This window comes from Apium graveolens, chromosome 10 (genome assembly GCF_009905375.1).
Source record: "Apium graveolens cultivar Ventura chromosome 10, ASM990537v1, whole genome shotgun sequence".
In the NCBI taxonomy this organism is placed as follows: domain Eukaryota; kingdom Viridiplantae; phylum Streptophyta; class Magnoliopsida; order Apiales; family Apiaceae; genus Apium; species Apium graveolens.
In genome coordinates, this window is record NC_133656.1 from 59,529,706 (window position 1) to 59,549,854 (window position 20,149).

At 41.2% G+C, this 20,149-nt stretch overlaps 1 protein-coding gene across 1 annotated transcript; it reads right to left on the reverse strand.

The window, feature by feature from the left end:
• Positions 1-17,959: 17,959 nt before the first annotated feature.
• LOC141689173 (uncharacterized) lies at positions 17,960-19,313 on the reverse strand. Its single transcript, XM_074493362.1, has 2 exons — positions 18,698-19,313; positions 17,960-18,615 (listed from the first exon to the last, which is right to left on the reverse strand). The coding sequence occupies exons 1-2, from the start codon at positions 19,187-19,189 to the stop codon at positions 18,067-18,069; spliced, it is 1,041 nt and encodes a 346-aa protein (XP_074349463.1). The 5' UTR covers positions 19,190-19,313; the 3' UTR covers positions 17,960-18,066.
• Positions 19,314-20,149: the final 836 nt, after the last annotated feature.

Below are 20,149 nucleotides of genomic sequence, written 5' to 3' on the forward strand. Positions count from 1 at the left end.
GCTATCTAGCAATGATGCTCAGATAGACTGTAAAGGGAAGAAAGTTAAGCTAAATATCCCAGGGAAGAAAGAAGTTATATTTAGAGGAAAGAGGCAGACGCAGAGATTTTTGACTATGGCCTAGGCCAGAAGGATGCTACGAAAAGGAAATGAGGCCTACCTAGCCTATGTGGTGGACACGCAGAAGGAGGTGCCCAACTTACAAGATATTCCAGTAGTCAACGAATTTGAAGATGTATTCCCACAAGACCTTTCGGGATTACCACCCGATAGAGTGATTGAATTTGCTATTGAGTTGGCCCCAGGGACGGCGCCAGTTTCAAAAGCACCTTACCGGTTAGCCCCATTAGAAATGAAGGAATTAGCTATCCAATTGCAGGAACTCTTGGATAAGGGTATGATAAGACCCAGTGTGTCTCCGTGGGGAGCACCAGTTTTATTTGTTAAGAAGAAAGATGGGAGCATGAGGCTGTGCATCGACTATCGAGACTTGAACAAGCTAACCATAAAGAACAGGTACCCATTACCTAGAATAGACGATTTGTTCGACCAGCTAAAGGATGCTGTTTATTTTTCCAAGATCGACCTGAGAACTGGATATCACCAACTAAAGATTAAACCCGAAGATATTTCCAAGACAGCGTTCCGTACCAGATATGGGCATTATGAGTTCTTGGTAATGTCCTTTGGATTAACCAACGCCCCAGCGGCTTTCATGGATTTAATGAATAGAGTATTTAAGAAGTACTTGGACAAATATGTGATAGTTTTTATCGATGATATTTTGATCTACTCAAGGACTAAGACAGAACATGCAGAGCATTTGAGGATAGCTCTAGGAATACTCAGAGAGGAGCAGTTGTATGCCAAATTCTCGAAGTGTGAGTTCTGGCGGAATGAAGTACAGTTTTTAGGACATGTGATCAATAAAGAAGGAGTATTGGTTGACCCCTCCAAGATAGAGGCGATCTCAAATTGGGAAAGGCCAACCACACTCACAGAGGTAAGGAGTTTCATAGGATTGGCCGGCTACTATCGTAGATTTGTACAGGACTTTGCGAAGATCGCAGCCCCTTTGACCCGACTTACTCGTAAGACAGAGAAGTTTGAATGGACGGAGAAATGCGAGAACAGTTTTCAGGAATTAAAGAAAAGGTTGATAACGGCTCCGGTGTTGGCATTGCTGGACGGAAAAGGAGATTTTGTGATATATAGTGATGCGTCACACAAAGGATTAGGATGTGTGCTTATGCAGCATGGTAAAGTGATTGCGTATGCGTCGAGACAATTGAAGGAATACGAGGTTAGATATCCTACTCATGACCTTGAGCTCGCGGCAATAGTATTTGCCTTAAAAATTTGGAGGCACTACTTGTATGGAGAGAAGTGTGAGATTTTCACAGACCATAAGAGCCTCAAGTACATATTTACGCAGAAAGAGCTCAACATGCGCCAGAGGAGATGGTTAGAACTAATCAAGGTCTATGATTGTGAGATTCTCTATCATCCAGGGAAAGCCAATGTGGTGGCTGATGCCCTTAGTAGAAAGGAAAGACTCAGAATGATAACGACTTCGGAAGAATTGATAAGGGATTTGGAGAGAATGGAAATAGAAGTAAAGGTAACCGGAACCAGAACTGAAAAGCTTTTTGAAATCTCAATGCAGCCCGAGTTATTGGAAAAGATCAGATTGTGCCAGGAGAAAATAATGAATGAAGGCAGAGAGTCAATGACTGGAGAGGAGATCCATACTGAGAAAGATGATAAGGGGATAATGAGGTACTCCTACCGGATTTGGGTTCCGAATGTTCAAGAGCTTAAAGATGAGATATTGGATGAAAGCCATAGTTCAAGGTATTCCATTCACCCGGGAAGTACCAAGATGTATAGGGATTTGAAGGAATATTACTGGTGGCCCAACATGAAGAGGGATGTAGCAGAATGGGTAAACAAATGTTTGACTTGCCAAAGGGTAAAGGCAGAGCACCAGAGACCCAGTGGACTCTTACGACCCCTGGAGATTCCCGAATGGAAATGGGAACAGATAGCGATGGATTTTGTTGTAGGCTTGCCAAGGACGAAAGCCAATCACGACGCCATTTGGGCAATTATAGACCGACTGACAAAGTCAGCTCATTTCATTCCTATCAATCAGAGATACACAGTCGATAGACTGGTGGACATTTACCTTAAGGAAATAGTGACGCGACATGGAGTTCCAGTGTCCATTGTCTCAGACCGAGACCCCAGGTTCAACTCCAGATTTTGGAGGAGCTTTCAGGAATGTGCGGGGACCAAGTTAAATATGAGTACCGCGTACCACCCCCAGTCGGATGGGCAGAATGAAAGGACCATCCAGACACTAGAGGATATGTTGAGAGTCTGTGCAATAGACTTTAAAGGGAGTTGGGATGATCACTTGCCGTTGATCGAGTTTTCTTATAACAATAGCTTTCATGCTAGCATCGGAATGCTGCCTTATGAGGCCCTGTACGGAAGAAGGTGTCGATCTCCCTTATACTGGGATGAAGTAGGAGAGCGGAAGATGCTCGGACCCGAAGTGGTCCAAAGGACCAAAGACATAGTGGATCTTATCAGAGGACGACTTGTAGCAGCCCAAGACAGACAGAAGAAATATGCAGACCTAGTCCGAAAGGACAAGGAATATGAAGTCGGGGACTTAGTACTGCTAAAGGTATGCCCTTGGAAGGGATTAATGAGGTTCGGAAGGAAAGGAAAACTAAGCCCAAGATATATTGGACCTTTTGAGATATTAAGACGGATTGGAAAGTTAGCTTACGAGCTAGCCTTACCCCCTAACTTGCAACAAGTTCATAATGTGTTCCATGTGTCAATGCTAAGGAAGTATCATCGGGATGCCAGACACATAGTGGAGTACGAGCAGGTGGATATGCAGCCAGATCTAACTTACGTGGAGAAGCCAGTAAGGATTATAGATAAGAAGGAGCAGGTGCTTCGGAACAAAGTGATCAAGCTAGTCAGAGTGCTATGGCAGAATCATAATGTGGAAGAATCAACTTGGGAACTACAGAGCGCAATGCTAGAAAAGTACCCCCATTTATTTTCTATTTGATTCCGGGACGGAATCCTTTTAAGGAGGGGAGACTGTAATAACCCCCAAAATTTTGAACTTTTTGTAACCCTTGTGAATAGTGTTTTAGCTGAATGAGAAAACTTTTCATGCCACACTATGTAGGGGTTCTATTATGGATATTCTGAGATTTTATTAGTACTCTATATGGTATATGAGTGTATGTAAAGATCGCTAGAATCCAATTCCGAACACTTTGGTTTTTCCCGGAAATACACTAGATACGGAGAGAATTGAGTATAAGGTAACAGGATAAAAAGGATTTAAATTAAAGGATTATAATAGAGGATCATAAAAAGGAATATAATGTATTGAGAAATGTTAAGGGAACCTAAGTAATAAGATCCCGGGTATGATCCTTCAAACGATAAACGAAAACGAAAGTTAAGCGAACCGTATAACAGATCAGCGGTCATTAGGCAAACAATTAGAAAGTTAATCAAAGGGATTAGAGAGAGTGATGTCACCCAACCAATGAGAAGAGGACAAGGAGGGAAAGATGACATCACAACATGACATAGGCATGACATGGGAAGGAAGGAGATGTGGTGGATTTTTAACCACACAAAATCAAGGTTAAATTGGTAATTAAACAAAAACAAACACAAAACCAATCAACCAAGCCAAATAATTCATTCTTCATCAAAATCAAAAAAAAGAAACCAAGGCATTGTTCATCTTTTGCTCTCGGCTTTTTGACATTTTAAAGGCAAGAAAATTCAAAATCCAAGATCAAGGCTTCCTAAATTGGTGAGTTAATTCCCTAATCATCCTTATGCATAGTTAGGTCTATATCATGAGTTTAAGCCATCAATTCTTTCTCAATCTTCTTCATTAAATCAATGAAGAAGACAATGAATAGTGTTTTCAAGTTTTTAACTTGAATTTTTCTTGTTTTCCTTTAAGATCCAAGCATTCCTAAGACTTCTCAAAGCTTCTTAAGGCTTCCTAGCTACTCCCACCACTTCAAGGAAGGTATATCATCTCCAAACCCTAGATTCCTATGTTTAATAAGATGATTTTGATTATTATGGTGATATTGTAGCTTAATGTTTGTGGTTTAGAGTTTGGGTTGAAGTGGTATTGAAATGGAATGGTAAATCTTGTTGTTTTGATTAAAAGAACTTAAGTATAGTTAAAGTTAAGCTTAGGCATAAGTATAAATGTTGGAATTGAATTGATTGGGGCTGTTATGATGTGATAAGGATGGATGTTGATTGTGTGTTTGATTTGAGGTTGAATTATGGTTGGTTTTGAATGGTTTAAAATTGGGAAATCGCGTAAACATAGTCGTCGTAACGTCCGATTTTCTTTAGACTGTTTTTGTGCATAACATTAGGACCCAAGAACCCCCTGCAAGATTATGACCATTGCCATGTCTAGATAGCTCGTGTTACGAGCTTCGTTTTGATATGTAGTTCGTTCGATTCCGATGCACGGTTTAGGAGAAACGACCGTTTCAAGTAACGGCGTTCCGCGAACGAAACTTTTCCCCTCGCCTTACTTTGAAACATAGGTTAAAGACCAAAAAGGGTTAATTAATGTATGAAACATTTATGGTAAGTGTGTTAGGCAGTTGGTAAGACGCTCGCGAAGGAATCGCCTTAAAACTCGTAAAGGTTAAATTACTAAAAATGGTGGAGCCGAGGGTACCCGAGTGACTTAAGAGAATCAATAAGCGCAAAACAAGCGTTAGAGTCTAAGTTAGTTAAAGTATAGATTTACAAGTGACTTTGGTTTAATTCCAACTTACTTGTTGTTTATAGGTTACCAGACTCGTCCCGAGCCTTTTATCACCCCAAGTCGCTCAGACAAGTTTTCTACCCGTTGTAACTGTTGTTGTGATGTATATATATATGCATTATCTTGTGATAGATGCATGTTGGTTAATTAGCAAATGTTGCGATATATTGTAGCATGTTATATGGTACATATGCATGCCTGTTTCGTATTCTTGCCATATAGATCTGTTGGTTCAGTTGATAATACCTATGCTAGAGGATAGCGGTAATTTGCATATACCCTTAGTATAGGCACCCAAAGGTGAAAACATTTTCTAAAACCGGGAGTCGAGGATCCCGAGTAGATTTTATATATATATATATTTATATATATATATGATTATAGTTTTCAAAACTATTAATCGAATAAGGTTTATTCAATAATTTTATTTTATTTATTGAATATTATTTGAATATTCATTCGAGGGCATATGACTCCTTTATATTATTTATTGAATATTATTTCGAATATTATTCGAGGGCTTATGACTCCTTTATTTTATGAATATTATTTATAATATTCATTCGAGGTATTATGACTCCGCTTATTACTGAAATATATTCTTTATTTTATTAAAGAATAAGGTGTCAATAATCAAACTTATTTTCGATTATTCAAATAAAGATAGTACTTTCATATAAGTATATCTTTGGTCATTTAATATCCATTTCAAGTATAAGTTTTAATACTTCTACTTCGATTATTTTTATAAGGATTATCTTTATGAGAATATTATTTAAATAATAATATTCAGACATTTTCTAAATATATTGGGACTGATTTACTTCATTAAATCAGCATTACTCCAAACACTCTTTAAAGTGTTTTCGAGTCTTCAAAATGAATTTAAAAGGGTAGAGCGGATCCCAAAACTTGTTTTCAAATTCAAGATCTTCCATTTTAAGGGGACTTGAATACTCGCTCAAAAATCTAAGGGATCCGGCTCTATGGTGTATTTTATATTCGCAACAAGGTTGCAATTTTGGTAAATGAATTGATTACTTACCCAACATTCGGGAAGTAAGTCCATCTATCGAGTCGGCATAAGCAACATGGGCTCAGTGGGCGTCCATGATAGTGTAAGTGGCTCAGTGGGAGTCCATCAAATGTATAAGTGGCTTAGTGGCATTCCAGCATAAGGTCCTATTACGACCAGGGTGATGACCAGTGGGGAATTCCTCCATCTACTAGTAGAAAAGGTTACTTATTGGTATCTTTGCCTGATCAACGAGATATCTGGTTTATGCCAAAATTCTTTTCCTTTCCAAAATTCATTGGATGTTTCAAACTCTGTTCATACTTTACATGACAGAGGTTTTCAGGAAATGTATAAAGAAGATGTATATGTGGATATATATATATATATATCAGAACTTAATGAAGTATATCATAACTTCATTTCCTTTAATAATATTTCAAAGATTTAATCTATTCAAATCTTGTCTTGTAGTCTCATCTATGTGATGAACTGTTGAAAGCTCGTTATACTTTGAACAATGGTAGTTCAAGTAGCTTTATAAATGATATAAGTGTAGTGAAGTATTTGGTAACTTCATCCCTTGTTTTTACTTATATCTAGTAAGTAATTATCTTACACATGATAAAAGATTCTAGTAAGTATCCATTAAGATACTTATATTATTGTTATCACTTTATATTATCTTGCGAGCTGTAAGGCTCACTCTTGCTTTATTTCTTCATCACACAACAACAGTTAGGAAAGATGGCCAGACTCCAGTAGACCCAGCACAAGCGCGTGGGAAGCGTCCCGTGTCTTCCCGATGATGTTGTAGCTGCTATAGCTGCAGAGGTAGATCTATTGTAGATCAGACCATCTACTTTTGAGAATCAATTATGTATAATTATAACTTGTGGCAGATAATGGCAATTAACTGTAAATTTATCAAGTAATCATTTTGGGTTGTAATAACTTTTAAATTGTGGATTCAAAGACTTGTACTTATTTCAATTTCATCTCTGAGACTATAACGGGTTGTGGTGTGTGTTAGTGTGGGGTCACAGCATAAGGTTATTTATTATTAATTAAGTGAAGTGATATTGTGGAAAGAAAGGCCGTGACGACCCGGATCCCCGACCCCGGATCTGGGGGTGTTACACCATCTTTTGTTTTCTCAGCATCAGCAACTTTTCCAGACCTTAAGGTAATATCTTTGACTTGCTCTTTAGCTTCCTTCCTGCCTTGCACTTCAGTATCGCTGAGAAGTGTGCCCGGTTGATGATTGAGCACGTCATTGGCTATTTTACTGATTTGATTCTCAAAGGTCTTGATAGAAATAGCCTGACTTTTGCACAACATCTTTAGCTCCTCGAAATCAGCACTAGAAGGTGGAGCAGCACCTCCTTGTTGAGGATATGATTGCCTTTGAGCATATTGCTGAGGTTGCTGGAATCCAGGTGGATTAAACTGTTTACTTATAGCTTGCTGATATGGTTGCTGAACAGCATTTTGATTGTTGCTCCAGCTGAAATTGGGATGATTTCTATTATTAGGATGATAAGTAGTTGGCACAGGCTGCTGCGGTCGCTGATAATTATTCACATACCGAACAGATTCATTAACAATACAACACTGATTTGTAGCATGAGAGCCTGCACAAAGCTCACAGACAATAGCTATCTGATTGACTCCATAGTTGGCTAAAGAATCGACCTTCATAGACAGCGCTTGGAGCCGCGCTGCAATAGCTGTAGCTGCATCAACTTCCAGAATACCTGCTACCTTCCCAGGCATCATCCTTTGAGTTGGGTTTTGATTTTCGTTTGCAGCCATAGTTTCAATGAGATTATAGGCCTCAGTATAGCTTTTGGCCCACAAGGCGCCTCCAGCAGCTGCATCGAGCATGGGCCGAGATTGGGCCCCCAAACCATTGTAGAACCCAGTGATCACCATCCAGTCAGGCATACCATGATGTGGACACTTTCTCAACATCTCCTTATAGCGCTCCCAAGCTTCGCACATAGATTCTGTTGGTTTATGCGCAAACTGAGTAAGAGCACTCCTCATGGCTGCAGTCTTGGCCATTGGATAGAACTTCACCAGAAAGTTTTGCGCAAGATCTTCTGAAGTAGTGATGGACCCAACTGGTAGAGAATGTAATCAGTCCTTAGCTTTATCCCTCAGAGAGAATGGGAAAAGCCTCAGCTTGATAGCCTCATCAGTAATACCATTATATTTGAAAGTACTGCAGATCTCGACAAAATTCCTGATATGCATGTTAGGATCTTCAGTCGCCGGACCTCCGAAAGAAACAGAATTTTGCACCATCTGAATAGTGCACGGCTTGATTTCAAAAGTATTGGCCTGAATAGCCGGATGAATGAAGCTTGACTGAATGTCTTCAATTTTAGGCCGAGAAAAGTCCATAAGAGCTGGATCTGTTGGAACTATACGATCACCCATGATTACCGGTTCTTTCTTTTCACTCTCTTTATCCAAATCTTCAAAATCTATCTTCTCCGGAATATTGAGAACTGAATCTGTCTCCTCAGCCGTATCTAGATTCCTCTTGCGAGTGCGAGAACATGTTTGCATAAACACTCGCTAGAGTACCTGAAACACAACCGGAAAGAATAAGTAACAAGTCTTAATAAATGAGTCCTAATGACCACTAATGGCAAGTACATAAACTAAACAAATTAACACCGAGTCCCCGACAGTGGCGCCAAAAACTTGTTAGGCACAAAGCATGCGCTAATAATTTACGCAAGTATACACGTTCGCAAGTAATATAGAATAACTTCTAGTTCGTTCCCCCGGAGACTCAGACTAATTATATTTAATTAACACTTACTCACCAATGTATGATTACTTCTCAATGTCAAGACAATAACACGTAAGGTTGATTAACTAATTATTAACTACGATTAACTACGGGAATTAAACACTTAAATTAACACTTAAATTAACAATATTAAACACACATGAGATCATAACTTCATTACTACTTCATTCAATATTTATTGTTATTACCCTTAGCATGTAACGGTGATAAGATTAATCGAACAACACGAAACTGATAAAAGCCAATTTTCGTTGCACAAGTACCATTCTACCAAACATCCACAATTAAGATAGAATTTGAATATGCATCAATTATGTTAAGACCCTATATGTCTACAGAATTTGATAACATAATGATTTAAGCGCAAGTTATTCATTATGATTACACAGGGCAAGTAAAACGGTTAGAGTTACCCACTAATCATGCATACAATACATGAACCTATGCTAGCATGGCAAATTCTAAATCTTAAGATTCACTATCGCTTCACAAGAGATTAACATGCTATCTTATATGTTAACGACGCACATAAGAAGAATAAGCATAACCTATGCTAGATATCATATAATCATCACATACCAAGGTATTAAACAATTAAGTAAAGAAATCCATAGTAAATCCGCTACGACCCCATGATCACGATTAGCCCATGATAGAACTCATTGTCACCATGGGTTCATACGCAAATATGATAATCACACAATGATATAAACTAATAAAAATACTTAATAAAATCAGAGTATTTCACAAGAGTATTAAGGTTCAAAGTAAAGAATACTAGCATCCACTGTTATATCGAATAAAAGAATCATAAGATAACATATACTTCCTCTTCTTCGTTGCGGTCTTCTTAATCCTCTCTCCTTGCTCCTTACTTGATTGATACATATTGCTTGTTATTGTGAAACGTCTCCCAAGATTACTTATATAGAAGTCCACAAGAAACAGCGTCGTTAGAAGCCCAATAGAAGTCTAATTACAAAAATCCAGATTCTAAAAATACGACCCCAGGCGGCCGCCTCAGTTCCCAGGCGGGTGCCTGCATCTCCAGGCGGTCGCCCCACATCCCAAGAGGGCGCCTGCACTGCTTCTGGAAAAATCCACTTTCTGCTCCTGATTTTGCTGAATTCTTCGCACAACTCTCCGCAACTGGTTCCAAGTACTTCCCTAGGCTTATTATGATGAAATCTCCCTAATTACGCAAGTTATACCCTGAAATGCAAAGACACTAGAAAAATGCATCAAATACACAAAATACTTGATTTCAAGACATCAATTCAAGCCATTATAAGACATTCCAAGTGGTATAAAATGCCACTTATGAACAATGTTTATTTTTTTATTCTTCCTGCAAGAATTAGCAAGATGATTAGTATTACCACAGTTCAAACATGTCTTTCTAGGTGCATTGGGAGTGTTACGTAATTACCATTCTTATTAACACCTACTTTACCATTTCTGTTTTTCCAAGGCTTTTTCTCCTTGTCTTTCATGTGTACTTCCTACAGCTTTTGCTTAAGCTGATTCCGAGTCATTGGACCAATATTTACTGATCTTGTGTGAATTTGTTCACTCTTATCAGTATTTAAGTTTGATTTAGGTGCTGAGGTTGAACCTACCTCATTAACTGACTTAACAACATCAGCACTTGAATTAAATTTAATGGGCTTCAACTGAACCTTGTTTAGTTTAACCTCAGTATCAGTATTTACTGGTTTAGTGTTCTCAGTTTTTTTTTCCAATTTTTATCAGAATTAGATTTATTTGTATATCTTAATCCTGATCCCCAACAGCCATTTTCTAAAATTTCCTGAGTTGTTTTTCCTGAGTTAGTCCAAAGCCTAATAACATATCTTTCTTTAGCTAACTCCTTTTCTCGATAATCATGATTTTCTAACAGTTTTTCTTGAACATAAACATCATATCTCTTTATTTTTAAATTTCTAGCATGGAAAGAAACTAAATTTCTAAATGATCATTCCTTTTCTTTAACTCAGAGTTTTCACTTTTAATACTATTATTCTCTAACGTTTGATCCATATAACTAACATGCAGCGATTTAAGAAACAATCTTAACTCATGGATATCATTAATCAAAAGCAAGGGTGGTTTGAGGTACCTTTAATTCAGCATTGCCATCCTCAGTATCAGCATTTTCCATGAGAGCATAGTTAACACCATCATCTGAATTTGATGAATCATCCTAATTTTTCTTCTTTGCGATCAAGGCTTGTTTCTTCTCAGCTTTTGGTTTTCTATAGTCAGCTGCAAAGTGTCCAATTCCATCACAATTATAGCATCTTTCCTTCGGCTTGTCAAATTTTCCAGACTTTGATTCCTTTCAATCTGTATTTCTTCTGTCATTCTTCTTATCAGAGTTTGAGGAACTAAAACCGTTTCTGGAAAACCTTTTCCCTTACTTGAAGTTCTTGTAGACCATATTCTTGAAGCTTTTAACCAATATGACAGCCATTTATTCCATGTTTTCATTTTTGTCATGATCACTATCAGTATTTGATTCATTATCAGTATTTGAGTCATCATCAGAGTTTGATGACTCAGTTTCAGACTTTGCAATCATAGCTTTTCCTTTGGAGTGACCTTTTCTCCTAGCGTTTTCCTTTGCCTTCTCTCAACTCTAAGTGCAATTGGTCTAGTCTGGGATCCTTTTCTCTTACTTCTTTGCTCCATCTCTAGTTCACGAATCTTCAATATGCCATAGATCTCATCTAGAGGTGTTTCATCAAGTTCATAATTATTCCTTATTGATAGGGATAAATAAGTCCTGATTTTTTAATTAATGGGCTGCTAGGCCCAATAATAATAAGATGTATAATATTCAGACCAGAAAGGTTAAGTCTGACGGACCAGATTAGGCCTGGTGGAATAAAAAAGGCCCAAAAAGCCCTGAGTATTAATTAATTTCGTAATTAATTAATAAGGGAGAAATCAGATGTTGAAAAGAGTCCCGATGAGGATATAAATCCTTAGAGATTAGCCTCAAGGGGACCTGAAAGGATAAGGAATCAGCTTCCTACTTCTTAGGACTCCTAAGTCTATCCTAATTCAGAGGCTTATCCACCAAGCCTCCTATACCAAGTCCAATTCAAGGACTCCCACATCTATATAAGGGGTCTCACCCCACAAATCAGAACTACGTTTTTTGACTTGATCCTTGGCAATCAGCAAGGTACGTAGGCATCTTGTTAAGGCAGATTGAGTCACGAAACACAAGAGCAGTCAAATCGAGTCTCGAAGCTCACGTTCCTTAGTATTAAATACAGCAATTATATATAGTAGTTTTAATCCATAACATTTGGCGCCGTCTGTGGGAAATACGCAACAACAACCATGGCGAGAACACGGAGAACAACCAGCACTCTGGAGGAGGGAACACCATCAGGGACAACCCAGGTGATTTCATCAACCGTGGAGGTTCCTCCCCATTCAACTTATGCATCTACTCAGGGGGAAGCCCAGACAGGGGCAACTCATCCTCAGCCACAAGGGACAACTCCCCCGACTGTTCAAGGTACGAATCCTCAAGTTCAACAAATACATATACCTGTGAATTCTCGACCCGTCGGGTATGAATACTCAACTATTGTTACTACTAACCCCCCTTATGGGATGCCCCTTCACCCTGAGGTTGGAGGAAGTGGATATGCTGGGCGAAGCGAAGCACGAGGGCGGTCGCCCCCCTATATACGAGGTTTGGATCCTATCCCGGAGGATCGGGAATTTTCTGGTCCATACATTGAGAGAGACTCCGAATCTTCGGATGATGAAGTGGCCCCGAGAAGGAGGCGTCCTGGGAAAGAGCCAATGGCCGATGGAAGGCAACGCCCCCAAAGCACCCCAGGGGCGAATCCCCAAGAAGTGCAGGAAAAGATCAGGGCTCATGAGGCTGAAATTCAAAGGCTGAGGCGTGATTTGGAGGCTCACCAAGCCACCAGACCCCACATACCTCCTAGGGGGAGAAATCCTCCTCCTATCATAGACCTGGATGGTCCGGTAAGAAGAAGGGCTGCTGTCCCAAGAACTGATCCAAGCAATCTCCTTCCCCTTGGAGATCCTGATGATCCAACTCCACCCTTCACAGAAGAGATAATGAATGCCCATATCTCAAGAAAATTTAAGATGCCCACTATCAAAGCCTATGATGGCACGGGAGACCCCGCTAATCATGTTAGGACATTCTCTAATGCACTGCTGCTGCAACCCGTGAATGATGCTATAAAATGTCGGGCCTTCCCTCAAACCCTGTCGGGTATGGCTCAAAGATGGTACAGTCGCCTACCCCCAAATTCTATTGGATCATTCAGAGAATTAAGTCAGGCTTTTATTAAACAATTCATCAGTGGAAGAGTCCATGAGAAAAGTTCAGCATCTCTTATGAGTCTTGTGCAGGGAGCTAAAGAATCCTTAAGAGATTACCTAAATCGTTTTACAAAGGAGGCTTTAAAAGTCCCAGACCTTGATGATAAGGTAGCCATGATAGCACTGCAACAAGGAACTAGGGATGAGTTTTTCAAAATGTCTTTGGCCAAACGACCCCCTGAGAGCATGTTGCAGCTCCAAGAGAGGGCAGGGAAGTATATCAAGGTTGAAGAGAGTATGAGGAAGACCGTAGTAAGTAATGAGCCCACTGGAGGCAAGAAACGAAAAACTGATTTGGAGTATATCGCTAAGGATAAGTATCCTAGAACTGAACAAAACCCTGATTCAACCCCCAAGAAGGGAGGACCTGGGCAAAAGTTCACTGAATACGCTAAGCTGAATGCCCCCAGAAGTCAGATTTTGATGGAGATTGAGAAAGACAGAGATATTCGCTGGCCTAAGCCCTTGAAGGCTGATCCCGCCAAGCTAGATAAGGGCAAGTATTGCAGGTTTCACAAAGATGTTGGCCATGACACCGATGAGTGTAGGCAGTTGAAAGATGAAATTGAGTTTTTGATTCGAAAAGGAAGGCTGAACAAGTATACTGGAGATGGAGGAGACAGAAACAATAATGGAAGGAAGAACTTTGAAGATCGTAGGAGGGACCAGGATGATCAGGGGCGGAATCCCCAACCTAGAGGACCAGTTATAAACACCATTTATGGAGGGCCGAGACCTCGAGGGCCTGTGATAAACACGATCTTTGGAGGTCCAACTGCTGCTGGATTGTCCAAAAATTCCAGAAAGGCATATACTAGAGAGGTTATGCATATTGTTGGAGAAGCCCCGAAGAGGGCCAGGACAGAAGTAACATTGGCTTTTGATGATTCCGACCTAGAGGGTGTGAAGTTTCCCCATGACGACCCGCTGGTCATAACGCCGATAATAGGAAATAGCCCGGTTAAGAGGGTCCTTGTGGATAATGGTGCTTCTGTGGATATCTTGCTCCACGACACCTTTCTAAGGATGGGGTATAACGACTCCCAGTTGACACCAACCGACATGCCGATATATGGATTTGCTGGAGTAGAATGTCCTGTGGAAGGGATAATTAAATTACCAACCACCATAGGTACGGAGCCAAGGCAAGCAACGCAGATGCTGGATTTTGTGGTGGTAAAGGCTAGTTCAACTTATAATGCTATCATGGGGAGAACAGGGATACATGCCTTCAAGGCAGTCCCCTCCTCCTACCATTCAGTCATGAAGTTCCCCACCCGAAACGGGATTGGAGAAGAGAGGGGAGATCAAAAAATGGCTAGAAGCTGTTATGTGGCCTCTTTGAGGGCAGATGGAGTCGGGGGGCAGGTTCTTCCTATTGAAGATATGGATGTTCGAGAAAATGATGAGAATAGAGGAAGGCCAGCAGAAGAATTGGTTTCGGTTCCTTTAGATCCCAAGAATCCTGAGAGGATGACTTTCATTGGAGCTACGTTAGAGGAGCCCCTTAGAGGGAAGTTAGTGAAAGTTTTGCAAGAAAATAGTGATGTGTTTGCATGGTCAGCAGCTGATATGCCAGGCATAGACCCGGGGTTAATTACCCACAAGTTAAACGTGGATCCAAGCCGGAAGACAGTGAAACAAAAGAAAAGAAATTTTGCCCCGGAAAGACAAGAGGCTATAAAGCAGGAAGTGGAAAAGCTCTTAGAGGCTGGTTTCATTGAGGAGATTCAATTTCCGGAGTGGTTAGCAAACCCTGTAATGGTGAAGAAGGCTAATGGAAAGTGGAGGATGTGTATAGACTTCACCGATCTGAATGATGCATGCCCCAAAGACTGTTTTCCGCTGCCTAGAATTGATACTTTGATTGATGCCACCGCTGGACATGAGATGCTGAGTTTCATGGATGGGTTTAGCGGATACAACCAGATCAAAATGCATAAGGATGACATTCCAAAGGTATCATTTATCACCGACTTTGGTGTTTATTGTTATCTTGTTATGGCGTTTGGTCTCAAGAATGCAGGAGCCACCTATCAAAGGTTGGTGAATAAAATCTTTAAGGATCTTATTGGGAAGACTATGGAAGTCTATGTTGATGACATGCTAGTCAAGAGTCTAGTAAAGACTGATCATATAACCCATTTGAGGGAAGCTTTTGAGGTCCTGAGGTACCACAAGATGATGTTGAATCCCACGAAGTGTGCTTTCGGAGTAGGATCTGGAAAATTCTTGGGGTTGATGGTCTCAAAGAGGGGAATTGAGGCTAACCCCGATAAAATAAAGGCAATCCTGGACATGGAACCCCCAAAAACTGTCAAGGATGTTCAGAAACTCACAGGAAGGGTTGCTGCGCTAGGACGATTCATCTCCAAGTCAGGAGACAAGTGCTTGTCATTCTTCAAGTCATTAAAGAACATTAAAGACTTTGTATGGAGTGAGGAAAATCAGAAGGCATTTGAAGAGTTAAAGAAGTATATGGGCCAGGCCCCGTTGTTGGCCAAGCCAGTTCTGGGTGAAGTTTTATTCTTGTACTTGGCTGTTTCAGAAAGCGCCTTGAGCGCGGTGTTGGTTAAGGAGGAACTGAAAGTCCAGAAACCCGTATACTATGTCAGCAAAATTTTGCATGGTGCTGAGTTGAATTATTCAGCCATTGAGAAATTCGCTTTAGCCTTGGTGATGGCTTCAAGAAAGCTACGTCCTTATTTTCAAGCTCACCAAATTGAAGTGCTAACAAATCAGCCACTGAGAAATATCATTCACAGTCCCAAGGCAAGTGGGAGACTAATTAAGTGGGCAATAGAGTTGGGAGAGTTCGATCTCAAGTATAAGCCACGTATGGCCATAAAAGCCCAGGCACTAGCTGACTTCGTGGTGGAATGTACCATACCCAACCAAGAAGTCGGGGGGCAGGAAGATACCACACCTCAAGACAAGGGAGTCGACAATGGGGACAAGGAGAAAGAATATTGGGTTCTCTATTTTGATGGAGCATCAAAAACAAATTCCAGTGGAGCAGGGTTGGTTTTGCAAAGCCCTGATGGATTCTTAATTGAGTATGCCATGAAGCTAGACTTCCCAACCACAAACAATGAGGCAGAGTATGAAGCCCTGATTGCTGGCCTTGGTCTAGCTGGGACACTTAGAGTCAAAAACTTAAAGGTCCGTGGAGACTCGAAATTGATCATATCCCAGGTAAAGGGAGAATTTGAAGCAAGGGATGATACGATGGCAAAGTATGTTCGCCTAGTAAGGGCTGTGATGACCCAATTTAATGAATGCCATGTTGAACACATTCCAAGGGAAGAAAATGCTAAAGCAGATGCGCTATCAAAGTTTGCTTCATCTGAGATTGAAGAAAGTTCAGGAAGTGTATACTTCCGTGTTTTGAAGACACGAAGCATAGATGTTAAGCTTGTGGCTCCCGTAGGCTTGGGGACGTCATGGATTGATCCCATCAAGGCTCACATTCAGACCGGTTGGTTGCCAAGCGATACAATTGAGGCACGGAAGTTAACTGTTCGAGCATTAAGGTACTCTTTGATAGATGGGATTCTATATAAAAGATCTTTTGTGGTTCCTTACTTGAGGTGTCTCAGGCCCGATGAGGCACGCTTGGCTCTTGAGGAAGTGCATGAAGGCATTTGTGGGCAACACTTGGGGGGCAGGGCCTTGGCTCATAAGATAACTCGTTTAGGCTTCTATTGGCCAGAAATGATGGCTGATGCCAAAGAATATGTAAAGAAGTGTGATCGTTGTCAGAAGCATGCACCAGTCGCCAGACAACCCCCCGAGATGCTGACCTCCATCAACTCACCTATTCCCTTTGCTATGTGGGGGATGGATATTCTAGGGCCTTTTCCTATGGCCACAGCACAAAGGAAGTTTCTGATTGTAGCCATTGATTATTTCACCAAGTGGATCGAAGCCAAACCTTTGGCCAAAATCACAACTAAGCAGGTTGCACAATTCCTGTGGGAAAACATTATATGCCGATATGGAATTCCCCGTATCCTCGTCACTGACAATGGAACGCAATTCAACAATGAGGAATTCAAGAAGTATTGTGAAGAAAATGAAATTGAGTTACGATTCACCTCTGTGGCTCACCCGCAAGCCAATGGGCAAGCGGAAGTAGCAAATCGGATAATCCTGGATGGACTAAAGAAGAGGATCGAAAAGTCGAGAAATAATTGGGTAGATGAGATACTTCCCATATTATGGGCTTATAGGACTACCTGTAGAGTCACGACAGATGCAACTCCTTTCATGTTGGCATATGGGGCGGAAGCAGTAGTTCCCGTGGAGATATCACATTCTTCTCCAAGGATTCAGGCTTTTGATGAAAAGGAAAATGAGGAAGGGCAGAAGTTAGCCCTGGATTTAATCGATGAAGTACGAGATAAAGCACACGCAAAGATAGTAGAATATCAGAAAAAGGCTTCGTTCTACTACAACCTAAGGGTTAAAGAGAGGTTTTTCAAACAAGGTGACCTAGTCTTGAGAAAAATAGAGGCTTCTGGTGTCGGACAGAAAGGAAAGCTTGCCCCAAACTGGGAAGGGCCGTATAGAGTCAAAAGCGTTCAGGGTAGAGGAACCTACAAGCTGGAGACTATGGATGGTTTTGAAGTCCCGAGAGCCTGGCACGCACAAAACCTGAAGGTTTACTACGTGTAAGATGGTCGAAGTACGATTCTCACTCGTCAGGATGGCGAATAGGTTAAAAAGCACCTTGAAGCTTTGCTTGCTTAGGATTTATATGTTTTAGTTTTATTACGAAATTTATTAAGACTTGTGTACGGGACGAATCCCAGACAATTTTATGAAATTCATAAGTTCTTCAAAGTATGTTTGTGGGCTAACAAATAAAAATCAAATGCATGGATGCAAAGCATAAAAGGTGATAAATGAGATAGATCTGATAGATGTTACAAAAGTTTGATAAATAAAGTCTCGAAAATAAAAAAGCCACGCAGGGCTGAAAAAGCTCTAAGGAGCTGAGGTGCCCTCGGCGTCCATATCATCGTCTTCTCCGCTCTCGCTAGATGTCTCCGTCGTCTCGGAGGAGGAAGAGCTGTCATCCTCAGCGGGTCTGGAAGAGGACTCGGGAGGAGGAAGAAGTGGATCCTGAGGAACATGATCCGAGACGACTACTCGGGTACGAAACCTCTGTAGCAAAGCCTCATCGTCAGGGCAGATGTAGTCCGCCGGGTTAATATCAGGACAAGCCTCGTTCACGGTCCCAAGGGCCGTGTCCCAACCAGTCCTAAAAAACTCGGGAAAGACTGAATCATCCCTAATCCTCATGGATTGGGCAAACTCCTCCGAGTCCAGATAATTGTCTATAGCTTTATCCTTCTCCGCCCGAAGTACCACCAGCTCGGCGTTAGACTCTCCGAGTTCTTCCTCCTTGCGCTTGAGCTTCTTCTCCAGGGTAGCATACTTCTTCTGCTGCCTCCTGAGGGCGTTATCGGCCTTATCAGAAGCCCGCTTCCATGATTCGGCTTGCCTCACAGCGCCTTGAAAGTAGGCGTTAGACTGAAACAAAACAATTAACAAAGTGTAAGGCAAGAAAGTGCTACAAGAACGAGAAATAAGTTTAAAAAAAGAGAAGGCATACCGAAGCCAGAGATTGGGCTCCCATGAGCTTAATCCTCTCAAGGTCAGGAGTGGCCACTACATCAGTAAAGTCCTTTGGAGTCACGCTATGGTAGGACCAATCCCAAGCATGCTTCGTGGAACCAACCACGGTATCCCCTCGGCGGAATCCCCAGAGAGGCTGAAAGGCGCCTGTAGCAGCAGCAGCAGGGGCAGCAGCAGTGATAGGAGCATTATGGCCCTCGGCTCCTTCAGTTGAGGCCTCCCCCATAGGCTCCTTGTGCTTTCTCAAGAAGATAGGCTCTGTCGCCTTTCCTCGGGTGTCTAGGCCTGCTAACCGAGCTTTCTTCATCCTAGCTGTTTCCTCGACCAAGGGGACATTGTCCTCGTTAATCTCCTTAGCAGCTGAAACAAAGCAAAAGACAAAATAAGTGATGTTAATAATGCGTGAAAGAAAGAAAAATTGAGAAGGGAAGAGAAATACCCTGTTGAGAAACAGAGGATAGTCCCACATGAATCAGGGAAAACTCTTCTAAAAGAGTCCAGCTGGTGGTGGTGCCATCATCCTGAGTGAGCCCATTATAAATGATAGTTTCTTCAGGAGTTAAGTGAATGGATTTGAGGCTACCATCACTGACCTTCCCGAAGGAAGATCGAAAGAGCGTGCCCCAATCGCCATTCTCCCAACGTAACCCGACGAAACTATTCCTCCAATTTGGATTATTATCCGGAATAGAGGCGCTGTTAAAGATATGTTTGCTTTTGGGCCTTTGTTTGACATAAACCCAGCCACAAATATTGGAAGAACTATTGTAACATTGAAAGACTTTCCTAAAAACGGCTACAGAAAGAGGAAAGCCCTCCCTAAGACAACAAACCATAAAACATAGAATATTCCTCCAGGCGTTTGGAGGAAGCTGACACGGGTTAATTTGTAAGTCAGCCAAAAGATGAGGGATAAAAGGATGGAAAGGGAACCTAAGCCCAGCATTAAGGGCGTCGGTGTAGATGAAGAGAGTATCAGGCCTCCAGTGGCAAGTACGGTCACCACCAGAGACTGGAACTAGTCTAAAGGGAGGAGGGACGTTATAACGAGCATTTAGTTTATTGAAATCTATGTTATGCCAAGTATTACAGTGATTAAAGGAGTCGAGATGTGCAGTGGAAGGATATTCATCCCCCCTAGTGTTAATCATATCGATCAAAGACATATACGAAGAACGAATATCGATATCCTTACCTCGTTTTGAAGCCGAGGCTATCTTTGCCGCCCTCTCGGAATTCTTGTCAGCCATTAGAAAGCTAGAAAAAGCCTGAAGGAGAGGTTGGAAAACTAAAGGAGGGATTTGAGAGAGGAAAGGCTAGAAAGTTGGAGGAAGGATGAGAAGAAATTTGTTGGAAGATTGAAGAAATGAAATGAGAGGTGTGAGGAATCACACTCTCATCCCACCTCTTTATAGCCAAGAAGAAGGGA